This window comes from Peromyscus eremicus, chromosome 6 (assembly GCF_949786415.1).
Source record: "Peromyscus eremicus chromosome 6, PerEre_H2_v1, whole genome shotgun sequence".
Taxonomy (NCBI): Eukaryota; Metazoa; Chordata; class Mammalia; order Rodentia; family Cricetidae; genus Peromyscus; species Peromyscus eremicus.
This window is the reverse complement of record NC_081421.1, coordinates 30,961,979-30,980,548: the sequence shown is the minus strand read 5'-3', so window position 1 is coordinate 30,980,548 and position 18,570 is coordinate 30,961,979. Positions and strand designations below refer to the sequence as shown.

At 42.0% G+C, this 18,570-nt stretch overlaps 1 protein-coding gene and 1 long non-coding RNA gene across 4 annotated transcripts in view; one reads left to right on the top strand and one right to left on the bottom strand.

The window, feature by feature from the left end:
• Positions 1-1,582: 1,582 nt before the first annotated feature.
• On the bottom strand, positions 1,583-6,331 carry LOC131913011 (uncharacterized). Its single transcript, XR_009379787.1, has 3 exons — positions 6,216-6,331; positions 4,292-4,348; positions 1,583-3,875 (listed from the first exon to the last, which is right to left on the bottom strand). It is a non-coding gene; the product is annotated as an uncharacterized LOC131913011 (long non-coding RNA).
• A 10-nt stretch (positions 6,332-6,341) lies between these two features.
• Positions 6,342-18,570, top strand: part of Pex5l (peroxisomal biogenesis factor 5 like) — a 74,563-nt gene continuing 62,334 nt past the window's right edge. For 2 of the 3 annotated variants that reach the window (XR_009379786.1, XM_059265343.1), the window contains exons 1-5: positions 6,342-6,516; positions 6,682-6,793; positions 14,752-14,946; positions 15,959-16,085; positions 17,293-17,389. Coding sequence is in view for 2 of the 3 variants with exons in the window: in XM_059265343.1 (XP_059121326.1) it covers positions 6,514-6,516; positions 6,682-6,793; positions 14,752-14,946; positions 15,959-16,085; positions 17,293-17,389 (534 nt within the window). In the remaining variant the exon portion in view is untranslated. The remainder of the gene's footprint in view (positions 6,517-6,681; positions 6,794-14,751; positions 14,947-15,958; positions 16,086-17,292; positions 17,390-18,570) is intronic. The other variant, XM_059265345.1, reaches the window with a different exon arrangement.

Here is an 18,570-nt window from a genome sequence, read left to right as displayed (position 1 = left end):
AAAATGATTGCCTTAAATATATACACATACCTTCCTTAGTAATAACACTGCCCAACTGTGGAATGGTATCTCAGTTCCTTTCCCCACAATGGATTAATTGTATACATCTAACTGTCCTGCCTAGAGAAAGTCTGATTGACTGTTCTTTAGATTAAGTCAAGGATTTGGAGATGTTTGACCATGACAAGAAGAACTAACATGGGCAATGGGGGTGGAGCTTGGTCAGGGCTGTTAGTACATAAATACCTAAAGCTCTCAAGTATCAGAGTAGGCATGACAAGGCTCTGAAGTCAGACTGTTTAAGGGGTGCATGATGGTTAACTTAGCTTATCAATAGATTGATATAGCTCACATTCCATGTTAGAGAATCCTCCACATATGATCACTATTTTGATAGTCATTGCATGAATCCTAAACTTGCATGGAATTAATAAGCTATAAAGTAGTTCTATAACAAAATGATAAATGAAAACCTACCCCACAATTGACATACACTTCAAATCAACAATGTCACACATAATAAGGGAGGTTTTTTTTCTTTGTTTTTTTTTTTTTTTTTTTGGAGCTGAGGATTGAACCCAGGGCTTTGTGCTTGCTAGGCAAGCGCTCTACCACTGAGCTAAATCCCCAACCAATAAGGGAGTTTTTAAGTGTACAGATGCATATTTGTGTTTTATTCCTATAGACGCAAACTGATCTTATTATTACTATAATATTTTACATCAGCATTACAAATATGAGATTATCAGTTGTTTCCAATTTTTAGCTGCCCTGGTTTCATTTCTGTTTCTGGGACAAATACCCTCACAAAAAGAAACTTGAGGGAGAAAGGAGCTCATATAGTTTACAATTCCAGGTTGCAATCCATTATTGTAGGGAAGTCATGGCAGAAACCTCCAGCACCACATCCACAGTTAAGAGGAAAAAGAGAATACATGCCTTCTTGATTGCTTGCTCTTAGCTAGCTAGCTTTCTCCTTTCTTGTACTGTTCAGGGTCCCCTGCCTACAACATGACACCACTCACAGTAGTCTGGGTGTTTGTGCCTCAGTTAACAATCAAGACAACCCCCCACTGGCATGCCCATGGGCCAACCTGATTAATTAATTCTTCATTGAGACTCTCTTCCCAGGTATTTCTATATAGTGTCAAGTTGACAATTAAAACTGGTCAACACACTAGCTTTATCATTTTAACTTTAAAAATTATTCTTTAAGTCTGAAATGCTTAAGCAACAGAGCACAATATTGACCTTAAGTGAAATCAGCTGTGCTGCCAGGAATTCATATCTCATATACTGTTTGACTATCTGAAATGCATTTTGCTTTGTTGTCACAAATTTTTCACTCTATTTCTTTTAATGAAAAACCTGATAGATTTATTTGAAGATAAAGTTAAATTTTAGTCACAAAGTAAGTAACATAATTATGCACTCTTGTTTAATCAATAGAATGTATTTAAAATCAAAATATTTTCCAACAAGGCCATCAATTTGAAAAGGTGCAAGGAAAGGTTGAAATGAGAAAGGAGAAGGGAGAAATGATGTAATTATATTATAATCTCAAGAAATAATTTCCTTACAATTTGGTTCAAATAGATCACATAATAAAATTTATTTTTCAAATGCTAAAAATAGAGGAGTTAAAATGGAACTAAGGCAAGTGTGCTTTAAATGAAGTATTGAGATAGTAATCCATTGGAGCTGGTGGTGTCACCTGCATCTGTGTGGCAGTGTCTACTGACCACATCAACTGACCAGTCTTAATAGCTCACCATTCAATTGAAATCATTTGGCTGAATATTTGATTAACAATGAAGTATAAAGACTCAATTGTCTTTTGAATCCTGATTGACAAGGAACCCCTTCACGCCAATCCTCGCCTACCTTCTTCTGTATCCCTTCTGTGTCTTCTGAAGTATTTTCCCTCAAACTCTCCAGATTCATGTTTCTGATTTAAAATAAAAAGTGGGGTGAAGAGATTATGTCTTGAGGTGACTTTGTCCTCCCATTCACCTATGTCCATGTCCTTCTTGCCGGTGATGATGGTGTTGGGCCGGCATAGGCCTGAATCAATGTCGACGGCTTTAGATGTTAATTCTTGGCATTCTTCATCTCTGGGTAGAAAAACTAGCAACCTTACCAGCATTACAAAATGCTCCTTAGGTACCACCACATTCCCCATTTAAAAGACACAATGCTGGAAGGAAATAGACCTGAATGTTAAAGCTTTCTAGGAAGTTGCTAAGCATTTTGAAAGAGCACTATTATCACCATGGGTTGCTCCAGTTCAGGATGAAGTCCAGGATGCCCACATGATCATTCTGCTGAACCATCAGCCAGTTACAGTGCATAAAACTGGTCAGCATTTATTAAACCACTATTATAAGATGCCAAAAGAGATTTGCTATAGTCTCTAATGTCATGACAGTTCTAGTTAGTGAGGAGGAAGACATTAAAACTAAGATGATGGTACTACATAAGCACAGGTATGGAGATGATTCAAAAGGTGCTCACTTCCCTGCACTCATGAAGGTCAAGATGTGCCATTATAGGGACTCCTACAAGTGTCTATTACCATCATGGGACTTGTTTTGCATGTGCTTGGAATTGAAACTAGAGCCTTGCACATGCTAGGTACATGTTCTCCTCACTGAGCTCAATCCCCAACCACCTCTGAACTGATGCAAACACTAAGAGGCCACAGTCCGAGAAGAAACGAAAATGGACTGAGACAAAACCTCTCATCTAAGGAAGTGGGCCTTTTAAACTCAGCTACGACAATCTGATTACTAAGAATCTGATTACCAAAAGTGCAGCCACCTGACTCAGTTATTAGCAAAGAGTTAGAAACCTTTGAGTCACATTTTAATAACACCAATGTGCTCTGTACCCAAAGCTTTAAATGGGGGAAGTTGATACAGTGTTTTCAAATGAATTGAAGTAAATCTAAAAGCCAATAAGCTTTACCTTGCTGATGAATAAAGAGGGAATCCATAACACACACTTTGAAAGTAAAGTTTAGTAGAATTGTTTGGGGATTCCATTCAACTTGAACTTTTTCTTTGTAACCTGAAAGATTCATTTATTCTTAAATCACCATGAGAAAAACCATCTGCTTATTTAAGAATGAGAAGGAGGGCATGGGGAAGCTGATCTTGTCTACACACTTAAAAATACCACTGCCGTGACTAAAGCAATGTTCAATCCATTTTATTGGACTGTGTGAAATACACATTTTTTGTGCCTTAAATTCTTGCCAAGCCATTGTCTCATTTGTCCGCCATTTCTGGAATACCTTTTGCATGAAATTTCCCTAATAGAAGCTGTGAAGGCTGTAAATGGGTGAGCTGCGATGTGTCTTAAACTTCAGATCATGTAAGGGAACCTTCCTTTGTCTTCATGATGTCTCTTACCTCATATTCCACATCTTCATCAAAGCCCAAGCTCTTTCTGACCCATTTTAATGGCTGTTCCATGCTCTCTGTCATCTGGCCTTTCATCTTCACCTGGAACCCTAGCATCATCCGATTCAGCCAGAGCACCACCACACTGGTCCAGCCTGGGAAACGCTAACTCTAAAGGATGTTCACTCTGCCCTCTTGTTTTGTGTCTCTGGAGTGAAACCTCAAGAATGACAGAGTGATGGGAGGTGGCCATCACAGTGCTTCCATCAGTCCTGGAGTCAGCAGTGGTCAGAAATAGGACATTGGACACTGAGGAGGACATGGCAGAGGCAGGAGTCTAGAAGACTGGAGACATGACTCTGCCCTGGGCTTCTTGGAACCTTTCTGAGCCATCATCCCCTGGTTCCCATTCCTCCGGTGCTGAGTGAATCTGAGAGGGCTACTGGTTCTTCCTTCCTTCGGGGACTCCATCTGAAATTTGAACAAGTGACTCAGCAACACCAACAAAATCTTATTGCCTTTGACAAGCATGCTTTCTGGAAGAAAGCCCTTATGCAATAGTGCCTTTCACTTGTTTTTCTGTTTAGATGTTGATATAAACAATGGTTTTTCTGGAATTCACCAACTATACAGGGTAGTTTTTCAGCAGTAAGAACTAAAAATATCTACAGAAGTTGACTATCCCAATATTCTAATCTATAGAAACTCAGGCCTGTTCTGCATCTGGGTGCACAGAAAAATCAGAATTCAGGGATAAATTCTTAGCCCTTCATTGTTTTGGAAGAGGGAGTACCAGAGAACATTTCTTATAATGTAACTTGTGTTTATCTAAACTAAAAATGATACAGGTTGAGCATTCCTATTCTGAAATAAGATCCAAAACTTACCAAGTTCCAATATGGAGCTGTGAGCGGAAGCCTCTGGCTTCAGAGGGCAGGTATCAGCTGAAAGAGAGGCAGACACCCAAAACCTATTACATAAACTCACCTTCAGGCACGTGTGCAAGGAGTGTATGAAATACAAGTGAACTTTGTGTTTAGACGGAGGTTCTGTCCCTAAGTCAGCCCTTGTATATACATGAACATTTCAAAACCAAACACTATCTAAATTCTTCTCCAAACCAAAATGTTAGTGAAGAAATAACCTGTATATTTTTGAAATCAACACAGAGAATTTACTTATACATAGTTATCTGTTTGTGAAGTTAGACTTTCTTTATTTAAGTCCTGATTATCAAAGAAATAGCCGTGACATCATACATAAATATTCATACTTTTAAAGTCACAGTTGTGTTGTGTCTCGTGCACATTAGCCAATGGGGCCTGTGTGCTGGTGGTCAGACCTTGCTGCCTGGTGAGTGCAGGTCTGTCAGAGTAACATCTCAGAGGATATTGTGGGGCCATGTTTGATGGTGACCATCAGCCTCTTGGCACTGTGGCATCCACACCATATTTCACAGGAATGTGAAATTTACGTTAAATCCTGAGAGTCATCATTGCACCCCACATGATGCCTGGACCCCAGAAACCATCCCCTGAACAAAGCTGTACACAAACTGCCTGTATGAGAAGCAGGTCTGAATACAGAATCACCAGGGATGGGCCATTTTGTCATTTTCTGCTGTCTTACTTGCCTTGCCAGGCATTTGAAGTACATCTTCAGATCATAAAATGGACTTTTTATGCCAGAAAATATTTTAGCTAATTCCTAAACTTGAGTTGTCCACAGCATTTTTAAAAACTCAAATGTCTTACCCAGAAACTACAGGGAACTCACAGACCCTCAACACTTAAAACTATTTCAAAATAAACAGCGTGGGCAATAGCCAAGAGGAATGTTCCAAAAATCAAAAATCAAAGGGATCAGAATTCATTCATAGGTTAAAGGAACATCCTTTAATACAAACCAAAGAAAAGGTTAAAACCCACCCCCATCTTCGAAAATGTGATTCCCAGTGAAATGTGTCTTTGTATGTAGTAACAATAAAACTAGCAATAATTGAAGACTAATGTCGTTAACTTAAACACTAAAAGAAAGGCGATCTCCATGGTATCCTACAATAATATCCACAAATGTATATGAAAATCAAATGTTTAACTCTCTATAAAAAGCTCTATGGGGATCTGGGCTTGATGCACTTTAGTAACAACTGTGTGCTTGGGTGTCCAGTCTATGATGAGCATGAACGACTTCACTGACACTGAGCCAGAGACACAGTAACATGATAACAAGTGGAGTTCAATATTTTGACTTGGCAATGTTCCAAAGCTCATTATTTCTTAATTTATGTTTCTTTAAAAAAAATATTAAAACCTTGACAGGTTAGTTATTAAAATTCTAGGGACTTTGAGGCACATCTTTTCTGGACCCCAAGTAGAACCAAACAGCCATGCTTCCCCCAGAAAATGAAGACTCCCAACTTAGGGACTAACTGCTTGTGTAGATGTATATTTTCTCCCTTAACTATAGACATCGTGGACTGAAAGAGAAGCAGAGGAACTGAAGGTAAACAGCTGGCCACCACCCGTGATTAGGAACCCACTGAAACAGCTTTCAGTCACCATGTTAAGTCTACTAAGTCACATAATGAATTAAGGGGGAAAATAGCATTATGCTTATTATAATCTAGTCCCATAGACTAAAGGTTTCACAGAAACTACTAGATGCCTAGACAGGTAATAAAATAATATTTTCACATCTCAAATAATATGTTATGTCCTACAAAACCATTCTAAGGAAATGAGGGGTTTGTTCTAGGCACCTTGAGCTATTAAGAAGGGGACAAAAATAGTGTTCATCCAACCAACCAACCACACAGGTCCATGTGTCTGTCCATCTCACCCATAGACACCACGTAGCTAGTCCTCATAAGAGCCCATCACCATGGAATCTGAAGCCACTGTTCCAATGCTTTCTAGAACTTTCAGTCCAGATAGAGAATGGCATTAGCCCATAGCAACTGTGATGGAACAGGTGTCTTTTCTCATGTGCTGAAGTCAGGCGATGACTCTAAAGCCACTCCAGCAGGGAGAGAAACAGGCTTAAGCTTTAACACTGACGTTGGCTGCATCCAAACTATGTTAACAGTGCTGAAGGCTCCTTCCCAGCCATGGTAATGTTTTGTTTTCTCTATTGCCCCACCCCGTGATTTATTTATGTTTGTGTTTATTTCGGTAGGGCTTGCTTGTCCCCTTGTGTTGCAGGGCTGCGTTCTCATTCACCTGCTCCCCCACTGTAACAGAGAAGCCCTTTAATGCCTGTGTTCCTTTGTTCTCAGCTGGTGAATGAGCAGCAGGAAAGCAGACCTCTCCTGAGCCCCTCCATAGATGACTTCCTCTGTGAAACCAAATCCGAGGCCATTGCAAAGCCAGTAACATCCAACACAGCCGGTAATTCACTTCTAACTATGTTCAAGGGAAGTACGTTTTACCTAGAAATGCATGTATGTTTCCTCCTCCAGGCATTTTCCTAAACAAGTGAGGGCAGTGTTTATTTGTTTGTAGGTGTGGATGTTTGCATATTGAAACATACCTGTGGAGGTCAGAAGACAGCTTATGAGACATGATTCTTTTCCACTCTAGGGGTCCCAGGGATTGAACTCGGGTTGCCAGGATGGGCAGCAAATGCCTTTATCTGCTGAGCCATCTCACCATCCCCCTCCTCCAGGCCTTTCAAGTGGGGAATGATGTTTACAACCAAGTGACTGGCCTGTATACAATTCAGCATAAATTAATAAATGACTTTTGATTACACAAGAAACTACATTGTATATTACCCAGGCATCTTTGCTGGCCTTGAGTATACTGCTGTTCTCACTCAGGTTTTGATGCATACTCTTCTGCATTTACTGCTCTGCATTCCAGAATCCGCCACGGTATATAAGGAAAGCTGCTATTTCAGATTCAGGTTTTGCAAATTCAGCTTAATGGTCCAATTATTTTTGAAAATCTTTCATGAAACCAAAGTCTAGGAAAATAAAAATGTTGTGGTAGTCTTTCTGAGTAGAGTTAAGTGATAATTAAAATACGCTATAGACACAGGATGTTGTAGAACCATTTAAATGTGGTCCTTGATCTCTCTTACAAATTACCTGAACATTCCAATTTGTACAAACCCTTCCTGGAATTAAGCAGTCTCAACAGAACACCCTCTTCTGCTCAGTGCTTGGCACATGTAGGCAGGAGCATTCCGTTATCAATCTGAGGACAGACTGCCATAGGCCTCCCTCTGGACAGAGCTACATTTCTCTAACAGGGCTCCTTTCCACTTCAGCCTCATTTGGCCAACACTCCCCTTCAAAGGTGCGCTCTTCAAATAATGAGGAAAGCGTGTTGTTTCAGAATGGGAGACCAGAGATTATAGTGAGTGGGTGGTGCCAATTAATATGAGAAGAGCCTGATGTCACACTTCCTTCTTAAGTTAGTCCCTCTTTTCCACAGTGGCCTCCACTGGCAAGTGACTTACATTTTCACCACTTGGAATCCCAAGTGGAAAAAATCAGATAGGAAAAAAAAAAATGATGTTTTTCCAGACTGCAAAAAATTACTACATAAAGAGGAACTAGTGCCCAATGGTGGCAGCCCAGGTAGAAGACCTGGGATCAAACCTCATGCATTCTCATCCAGCTCTGCATCATGGTGTCAGCTACTGCTTTCCCTCGTCTCTCTGGTAGCATAGCTGAGGCTCACCTTCCATATCTAATAATAGCACAATCCTTCCCTTGGAAATGACTTGAGAAGATGAATGAAGCCATCTGTGGATGTGCTGACAGTGGTAAACTCTAGCTGGGGAGGTCACACCGACTGATGTCAGGTGACAGCATTCTTGACACTTCCTTCTTTGTTACCTAATGTCACACCCAAATCATTGTTTTCTAAATCCATCTGTCACTTGGAGTGCTCAGGAGAATAGAACAGTGCTTTCTGTTTTCTAAACAGGACATTAAAATGAATTCAGACTATCGGAGCTGATTGATTCTAACCTCTGAAACTGGAGTGCTATTCCAGAAAAAACAAAGCCGGTATCTCTTAAATGCAGGCAACTCCACAAGATTCAGAGGCACTGAGGAAGCTCTTCCTCAATTCCTACTGACAAAGAAAGTAAGCCACTTAGAAGGCCCCAGCCCTGAGGCCCAGGAAGTGGCTCAGTCAGTAAACATTACCTGCATAAACACAAGAACCCGAGTTCAGTCCCCAGAACTCATGTTAAAAAACAAAAGCAGGGCAGTGGTGGCGCACGCCTTTAATCCCAGCATTTGGGAGGCAGAGGCAGGCGGATCTCTGTGAGTTCGAAGCCAGCCTGGTCTACAAAGCGAGTTCCAGGAAAGGTGCAAAGCTACAGAGAAACCCTGTCTCGAAAAACCAAAAAAAAAAAAAAAAAAAACCAAAAGCAATGAGACATGGAAGCATGTGCTTCTAATCCCAGCACCAGGAGGGCGGGTACAGGAGGACCCTGGGGTTTGCTGGCCTGCCACAAGCTAGGAGAATAGTCATGAATCTCTAAACCTCATATCAAGGTGCTAGCCAGCCAGACACACTCCTGTAGGCTCTTGGAGAGGTATTGTTTCCACCTCTCTAATCCTTCCTATTGGTCCCTTGACTCCAACCTTCATGTGGGATTTTGTCTGTGTGCAGATCACATCCATCTTTCTGTCTGCACACCTACCTGTGTCTGAATTCCCCTTTTATATGAGGATATCTGTCATCCTGGGATTGTGTCCTGGCCTCCTCCAGGACAGCCTCATCTTTAATCACATTTCCAATGAGGTCATCTTCTCAAGTATGGGGGCTTCTCCCTAGAAATAAGGGGTGGAGCCCCATTCAATCTATCATGTAATATTCTGAATCTTTTCTGCCATACAGTGATTTCTAATCACCCTGTGTTGGACACTTTGTTTTACAAGCTTAGAAATATATCTCAAGGCAAAAATCGCTATATTTTTAAATCCCTAAAGAATATAGCTCTTATAAAAATCAATACAAAGTAAACAATGTAGGAAGTATTTTTCCAAAGTAATGGAGTTTTTTCTCTAACAAATTTTAAAAGAACATATCTTTAATTTTATTGCTTAATAAGAGAAAACAATTATGTATTCATGATTTTGTGTGTGTGTGTGTGTGCGCGCGCGCGTGTTGGGAATTGAACCCAGGTCTCAGACATGCTGAGCTGTTTTTCCACCTTCTTTTTTATTTCTTGAGACAAGTTCTCAATAAGTTGTCCAGGCTGGCCTTGAACTCACAGCAAATGGTGATCTGCCTACTTCCCAAATAGCTGAGATTACAGATAGTGGCACCAGACACAACAAAAGCCTTGACTGAAAAAAATGCAGATGTGTAGATATTATATTCGGGCTGATAACAATAAACATCCTGAAATCCACTGAACAGCAGATACTTTAAATGACTAGATTGTCATACATGTAGCATGTGTGACAAAATTTGCAATATACTAGTGTATAACTTAATAACTCTAACGTATGTTAAAACACAGGACAGATCTTTTTGTCAGAGATCAAGAAGAGAGGTAGGGGTCCTTGCTGTGATTTATGAAGCTAGAGAGAGGTTGAGTCATTAGACCAACAGGTAGTTTGGAAGGAACATTTTTTATGGTTTATCATTGTTTTAATCTCACTCTTTTATTTAGAGTTAATATACTTATTGTGGGACTTCTGTACATAAACCACATGATAAAATAGCTTAACTAAAATATTGGCATCAGATTTACAGGACACATTTTTATGAAATTCAAGTGGCTATAAAGCTAGCAACACATCTCAGAAAAGCTTAGAAATCTAGGAAGCAGGGACTGGAGAAACGGCTCAATTGTTAAAGCATTTGCCAGGCAAGTTAGAATGAAGGCCAGAGTCCAGATCCCCAGGCATTTGCCTGTAATCTAGCCTCTGATGTGGAGACAGGGCCTCCAGGACAGGCAGGCTAGAAAGACTCACTGTGTTGGCAATCTCTGGATTTCAGAGGCCCTTCCTCAATGAATAATGTGGAAGAGCTATTGAATGTGATTCCTGGTATTAACCTAGGATGTCCCCATGCATCCACACATGCAGAACATGCATATGAAACACTCACAGACACACATATGCAGAGCATGCATACACAACACTCATGCACACACACACACACACACATGCAGAGCATGCATACACAACACTCACAGACATACACATGCAGAGCATGCATACAGAACACACATGTGCACATACCCTCAAATGGAAAAAGAAAAATCTGAGGAATAAATTTAATGACATGTTATAATAAAGAAAAAGTTGACTTAATTCATTAAATACAGTTTATCTATTTGGTAGATATATTTGAAAGTTTCTACGATTGCCTGTCTAAATCATGCTTCCTTACACACTGTGTTGATAATGACACGTCTTCCACCAACTTGTCAAAATAAGACTTCTCTGTTTCTTTAGACAAGGTCTCACAATGTGTCCCTGGCTGGCCTGGTGCTGGTCCATCTGTCTGTCCCTGCCTCCTCAGTGCTAGGATTAAAGGCGGGTACCACCACACTGACCTTGAACAACACTTCTTACTAGATGCTAATCTACCTGCTTTGAGCAGCACAGCTTCCCAGAGCTCAAGGAGGCTAGTTTCTCTGATGTTTGCAGTGGCCTGGGAGAGCCTGGTCCCCTAGGTTGTTGACTTCAGGTGTCCTTGAGATGGTGAGACACGGCTACTTTCACATGTATTGTCTTCTAATGTCAGGAAATGTTATCCAGTGCAATTTGGTTATCCAGAAAAAGACAGTTTCTGAGACGACCATCATACCTCAAACTTTGCAAACTGCCAAATAACTAGGAATTTAAGGGGCACAGGAAGCCACCATATTAATAGTCTATATACTACCTCCATGCTCAGGTGGTCTAGATAGGCTTAAATGACATGCCTGTATCTGAGTCCCAGTAAGGTCACCAGCATATCAACTGCATTAGATTCCTGTCACTGCCATAACCAGACACCACATACATAGTGTCCTGAAAGACCGTGAGTTTGTGTTTTAAATCTATGGAAATCGGAAATCCTCTGATCAGGTTGCCATCAGGGACTGACTCCTCTGCAGATCATAGGAGCTTGTCTGCTTGCTTGCTCCCACTGTAGAGGGCACATGCAACTTGTTGGCTTGTGCTTTCTTCTGTCATCGAAGCAGCTTGTATCTCAGATTCATCCTCGTGTCTCCTTCTCAGACTCTGACCCTCCTGGATTGTCCCTATGAGGACACTGAGACGATGGGACCCACCCCCTGTGGCTGGTCCATGGCGACTGACAGGGGTCTGGGTAGAAAAGGCTGCATATGTCAAACTAAAGTACTTAGAAGGTATTTCCTTGGTCTTGCACTCACATGTGTGTACACATGCACACTCTGACACACACCATTGAAAGCAAATGATCCTTGTACTCTTACTTTACACACCAAAGCACAGGGACCCAAAACTTCATGTGTCTAGGAGAATACTTTCAATTTCATCCAGAAGTGAGCAAATCACCCAGCCTTCTGTGCTCAGGCATGCCCGCTTGAAGCACAGGAGGAGCTCTAAGCCCTCAACTTTAAGCCTTGACTACCACCCCCTCCACATCACAACATGCTGTCTCCTCCAGATGCCAAAGGCTGTCCCAACCTTCTCTGCATTTAAAGTTGTCGTCCTAGGGGACTCTCAGCTTCAAAGCTATTCGACCTCTAAGACACTGCTTCCATTAAATGGGCAGTAAGTAGGGCCTTTGTGCATGCCAGGCTCCAGCTTCACATTTACAGAAAAAATAATGACAACATGGAGAACAAACCCAGAAAAGACCTAGGATGCTTCAGAGTGGACAGGTATGACTGGCTAGTTTGAATTTTCAGTTCACTCATTCAGAAGCAGATAGAGATTAAGTTAAACCCTACCAGCTACTATTTTGTAGCAAATATACTTTCAATACATAAGTTCCTAATTCCTAGAAAATCTGCTTCTAAAAGAAGTCTAGGGGCAAGAGGCTAATTCTTAACTGTTTGTATAATTGGAAAAAGCATGTGGACTTCCTTCCATCATAAAGAAGTCTCATTGGGCCTAGAGTCCTTGCTATTCCACAGTGTCTAGAAGTTTCATTTAACCACTCAGTGAATAGGAAGTGTGTGGAGCCCTGTCTTGGCTGCCTGCCACACTTAAATTTGGCTCAGAAAGCCAAGTGACTTGGTTCTGGAAGCCTCTTTCCACCCACTTTGCTTCTGACTCACCAAGCTCTCCTCTCTGCCAGCAGCTCCCTGTTAGAGGGGCCCCCATCTTCCCAAGAAAACTCAGCGACAACAAGCTGACACCTTCGGGCCGTTCGTGATAAATTCACTTCATAGACTCCTCTGTGGAGACAAAGTCCTCGTCTCTTCTTGTTTCATCCTCAGGAACATTTCTTCTTTCTCTCTCTGTGGAGATTTGATTGGGGCTTGAGACAGAACAGAATAAGAAGAGAGGGAACACTAAATAAAAAAGAGGGAATTGTTGCAATTTGGCCCCTCAAAAATTGTGTGTGTGTGTGTGTGTGTGTGTGTGTGTGTGTGTGTGTTGGAGATAAACCCAGGAGCGTGTGAATGTCAGGCAAACTCTCCACCACTATGCTGCCCCCTCCTCTGCCTGAAATAGCATTCACTGAGTGAAGATTTAGCATAAGCCTGGCACTTTGTATCCTTTTGACCATTTACTCTTCCTCCCACACTTACAAGACTACTGATCCTCCATTTTCAGATGCAGAAACTAGAGCTCGGGCTGCTCAAGAAACTTCCCTCAAGGCACATCAGACACATGGTGGATAGGGACTCAAGTTTTGCTCACACACCAGAGAATCTCCTGGGGAGGGCTGGCTCATTTACACATGCAGGCAGACTGTGCATGAATAAGGAGACTCACCACCACCACCCACACCCACCTGTGAGCTCAGTGGAGCCCTGGCTCTGCCAAGGGGCAGCCAAGTGAGAAGCAGATGAAATGGGATTGAGCTGTCAATCACACCTGATCTACACCCAGAGGACAAGCTGAAATGTTTTGGGACTTGTGATTGGGGAAAGTGCTATAGTGGTTGCTCTAGACTACAGGGAAGGTCAACACAGGGCTCCTCTACTCACTGTTGCCTTTCCTAAGAGGAGGGAAGAATCTGAGAAGCCACCTGCCCGATCATGCCCTCAGCATCTCAGCCCAAGGCCTGGAAGAACTGGAGAGACTGTGTCTCCTTCCAGTGTTCTGTTTCTCAGGTAGGGCTAGTTAAATATGACTTGCTTATACTGGAACAGAACGGGTTCAAAGCTGGCCTATTCATCCTGATTTGCCTCGTTTTGCCTAGGAACACATTATTATTTCTGCCTTTGTTGGAGTATTTAATACAATGAAATCAACTCACTAGGAAGTAAAAGTGTAACCATTTTATAGCTGGTTGTGCTGGAATTAAGAGTGGCATACTAAATGTCAAGAAGTTAGCATGTGTCTCTGTTCATCAACTGCATTATAAAAACCCCTCTCCAGTGAGACCCAGACAGCATGTGATTTATGACCAAACTGCCTAATTCAGTAAAAAATTACATTAGACTTCATGAAATCTATGAGCATTGACCCTTTTCTGGGAAAACCATAATCTAAAACAAACCTTCCCCAGAAATTAATGAGAACAATAGAGCAACTAGACCTGAACTGAGATTTGTTTTGTTTTCGTCCTAAATTTTCTCACTGCAGAAGTGGGTCTGGGTGACTTTTGCCTGGACTTAGCCTAGGGGACACACAGCCAGCTTCCCAGCCTCACAGCCCTCCAGCTGTCAATGATGAGCCAGCTTGACTTGCGGACTCTAATCCATCCTATCAACATAGTGGCTCTATGCATCCAACTGACACCTATTTTGAAAAAAAGACTACTGGGGGCTGAAGAGGTACCTCAGTTGGTAAAGGGGTTGACTTGTAAGGACAAGACTCTGGGTTCCATCATCAGAAACCATGCTTAAAGAAAGAAAAAGAAGAGGAGGAATGGGCATGGTGGTGTGACCTAGCCCTGGGGAGGCAAAGATAGGCAGACTTTTGGGGCTCCAAGTCCAGCCAGTGTACCCTATTTGTCCAGTTCCAGGCCAGTGACAGACTTTGTTTCAAAAAACAAAGTGGACAGTACCTAAGCACAGCACCTAATGTTGTCCTCTGAACCACACACACACACACACACACACACACACACACACACACACACACACCCTTGAGCATGCGTACACACACACATAATAATACATACATACATATACATACATACGTACAAAAATAAATAGATCAATAGTAATAACTACAGGAGGTAAATGGTCTTCTCTAACCTTCTTCTGTCTCCCACAGTGTTGACCACTGGCTTGGATCTCCTTGACCTGAGTGAACCTGTCTCTCAAACCCAAACCAAAGCCAAGAAATCTGAGTCCTCATCAAAGACCTCATCCCTCAAGAAGAAAGCTGATGGCTCTGACCTCATCAGTGCAGAGGCTGAGCAGAGGGCCCAGGCTCTCCGGGGCCCAGAGACGGCATCTTTAGACTTAGGTAAGGCTTGCAGCAGCTATGGCTTACCCTTGTTGGTACTGATATGACAGTCAAGTTCAAGATGACTTTCAAACAGTGAACATGGGAGTGGGGATGATAAAGTTCTTCCAGGGAGCTGTGAAGGGTGTGGCTCAGTGGCCATGGGAGCTCAGCTTCATAAAACTGATATTGATTTATTTGTGCATGTGTTCCTCCCAATGGGCTGAGCTTGTGGTGGATGCCAGGCATCTCTCAAGGCCCAGGAGCTGAAACTACAGAAAAATATGGACCTTGCTCTCTAGGAATTTTCAGTTTAGAACAAGAGAGAAACAAGGGAGACAAATCAGTGCATCACAGGACTTGGGGACATTCAGAAAAAACAGTCCTAAGATAATATCCAGTATGATGGTGATAGCTGTTAATACCCTTCACTGTTGGCTTGCCATAGCCAGGAACTACACTGCATCACTTACATGATTTATCTCATTATTACAACTCTGAAATGTGTGAAAACTGGGTTTAAAATTTAACTTGTCCAAGATCTTAGAGCTAGTAAGAGAAAGAGCTGGGAATGCACACCTGGCCTTAGCCAGCTTCCAAGCTCAACTTTTATCTACACACTCTACATTCCCCCTAAGAAAGGACAATTAGGTAAATCAGGTAAATCAAGTGAATATGCCTCTGTGTGTGTGTGTGTGTGTGTGTGTGTGTGTGCCTGTGTATGCACAGATGTGTGTTTGTGCATGTGCATATAAACACATAAATACATATAAATTCATAAAACTAGCTTTTGAAATTAATTTTACTTGAGTGCTTTAACCATAAAAGCAATCCAGTTTATCTTAATAAGCCTTGTTTTCTTTAGCTGTATATGTTTTAATTCATTTTCATGCACCCTTAAGAAGATAAATGTTGGCCTTGCAAGCATGGATTGAATATAGTTTGCCTGGGATCTCAGTCCTAATCAATCTCTTTTCTGTGTGCACCTTCATGCTTGGCCCTGGGCTTTCTCTTTCACTTTCTTCTTCCTTAGTAGACATTCAAACACAACTGGAAAAATGGGAAGATGTCAAGTTTCATGGTGACCGAACAAGCAAGGGGCATCTCATGGCTGAAAGGAAGTCATGCTCATCTAGAGCCGGGTCCAAAGAGCTCCTATGGTAAGACGTCCCGATTCCAGAGAACAATAGCTTCCACAGACTGTGTGGGTGTGCCCTTCAAGTCTGGAAATGGCCACTGAGCTCATTTAATACAAATACCCAAGATCCTGAATAATAACCTTCTATATGCTATCACTTCCACTAAATTGTTCTTAAAAAAAAAATGAACTGAACTCAGAAAGAATTTAAGGAGGTCCTGGTTTGATAATTTTAATAATATTCTAAATGTTTAGCTGAGCTATCAGTCAACAGAAGTGTGTGTGTGTGTGTGTGTGTGTGTGTGTGTGTGTGTGTCAGTTTTGCCTGGTTACACAGATTTCCTGCTCTCTCAACCATCCACTGCTATTCCATGTTGTAATTACAGATGAATCATGGACACTCAGGAAAGAATGTGGCCTCTTGAATTTTACCAGGTGAATTACTTCCTTTCCTGTTGCTGTGATAAGACACTGTGAACAAAAGCAACTTGGGAAGGAAAGAGTTTAGCTCACTTTAGAATTCTCAGGTCACAGTCTGTCACTGGGGGAATTAAGGCAGGAGCTGGAGCAGAGACCTTAAGGGAGCAGAGTACTGGTTCTCCTGCCTTGCCTCAGCTTGCTTTCCTATACAACCCAGGACTGCCTTCCTGTGGATGGCACTGCCCACGGTGGGCTGGGTCCTCTCACATTAACCATTAATCAAGAAAATATCCCACAGACACACCCACAGGCTAATCTGATAGAGGCAGTTCCTCAGCTAAGGGCCCTTTTGCCCAGGTGACTCTAGTTTGTGGCAAGTTGAGGAAAACTAACCAGAACACCATGTTTTTAAAGATTTGGAAAGGGAAGCCTCCTGTTTCTGTCTCCTCTGCCCTCTCCGTATGCATATCTCCGTATCACGACAATCTGGATGCATAGAGAACCTGATGAACTGTCTCCAACAAGAACAGAACTCTTATTTTTCGTAAATGTGGAATTTCCTATATGAAAAATGGCATCATGTTGTTCCTTTCTTTTCTGCCCATGGTTCATCTGGATTCTAAATTAAAGGAAAAATAAGTTCTATCTAGCAGGTAGTCCATACTGTTTGAATTCAGGAAGTGGCAATTTTTAAGGAAACTTACAGAAGTTGACTTCTGTCTGAATTCTGCCCAGAGCCCGGTTCCTGGTGGGGTTTGTGGGCCCGTTTGTTCTTGCTGCGCACAAATGTCCTCAATGTCTCATTGCAGGTCCTCAGAACACAGATCTCAACCAGAGCTGAGTGCTGGGAAAAGTGCCCTCAACTCCGAGTCGGCTTCTGAGTTGGAACTTGTGGCTCCAGCACAGGTACCAAAAGCAAATCTTAGGAACCCCGTCTGCTCCAGCAGGAACTGAATCGTAAATATTTTATTTAAATTTTGAACAGAAAGTTTGAAGTGTTTTTCCAAACTTTGCATTGCAAAGTGTGTTCTCACTCCATAGCTGTCTTGGTGCTTAGAATAACTGATTGTATACACTTCCATGTATTTGGCTGGAAAATGTGTTAATGAATTCACTGTGTACTTAGCACATTTTCCTTGTGCTGCCATTGACTGTCCCATTATTTGGCAATACAAAAATCTGTTCTAGTCCAGTATTAGCACTACTTATGTAACAGAACCCAAAGAAGAGGAAATTACACCCTGAGTGTTCATTCACATCTGAGCCCTGTAGAGTAAGAGACTATACCCAGTATTCGGTCACATTAAAATAAATTTTATGCCGAGGATTCTATTATTCCAGCACCAGCAGTAATGGTAGCCACAATACGAGCTACTACTGTGAGTGTCCAGTAGGGAGCACCATGGAGACTCACTGTATGCTTTTCGTGTGTGTTACATCTAACACTCAGGAATCCTGTGCACGACTGTAAGTTGTGTTATAAAGACACTTCTCACAGGAGCCTGTCAGTCTCAGTAAAGTTAACCAGGTCTCACTAGGGTACAAGGGCAGGAAGAAGAAGGATGTGACTCCAATCTGGCTATCCACTGGTAGGCCCTGGCCTCCTCAACAGGCTTCATTATAGCTGCTTACCTCTCCTACAGTTCTGAAGGAAGCAATGGCCATCTCTGTCTCTGTGTCCCTTGGATATGTTTTAAGGCCTTGCCCTTCAACCACAAAGACCTCCTAAGAACTGTGTGCATACCCCTGCCTTCTACAATCCAGCTGCAGTGATATATGATATGATATGATATGATATGATATGATATGATATGATATGATATGATATGATATGAGGAAGTGAGAAGAGGACATGTTCTTGAATTTGCCACATCACACATTGTGGCCCACAGGGGGAAGACAGATCTGAAGTGAAGTAAGGGGGTAACTGGGGCTGAGCACGAACCCAGCAGTAAGAGCACACACTGTTCTTACAGAGGACCTTAGTTCCCAGGATCCATGCTGGGCAGCTCACAACATCCTGTAAGACCTTCTCTATGGGATTCAACTCCCTCTTCTGGCCCCACAGGCACCCACACAAACATGCA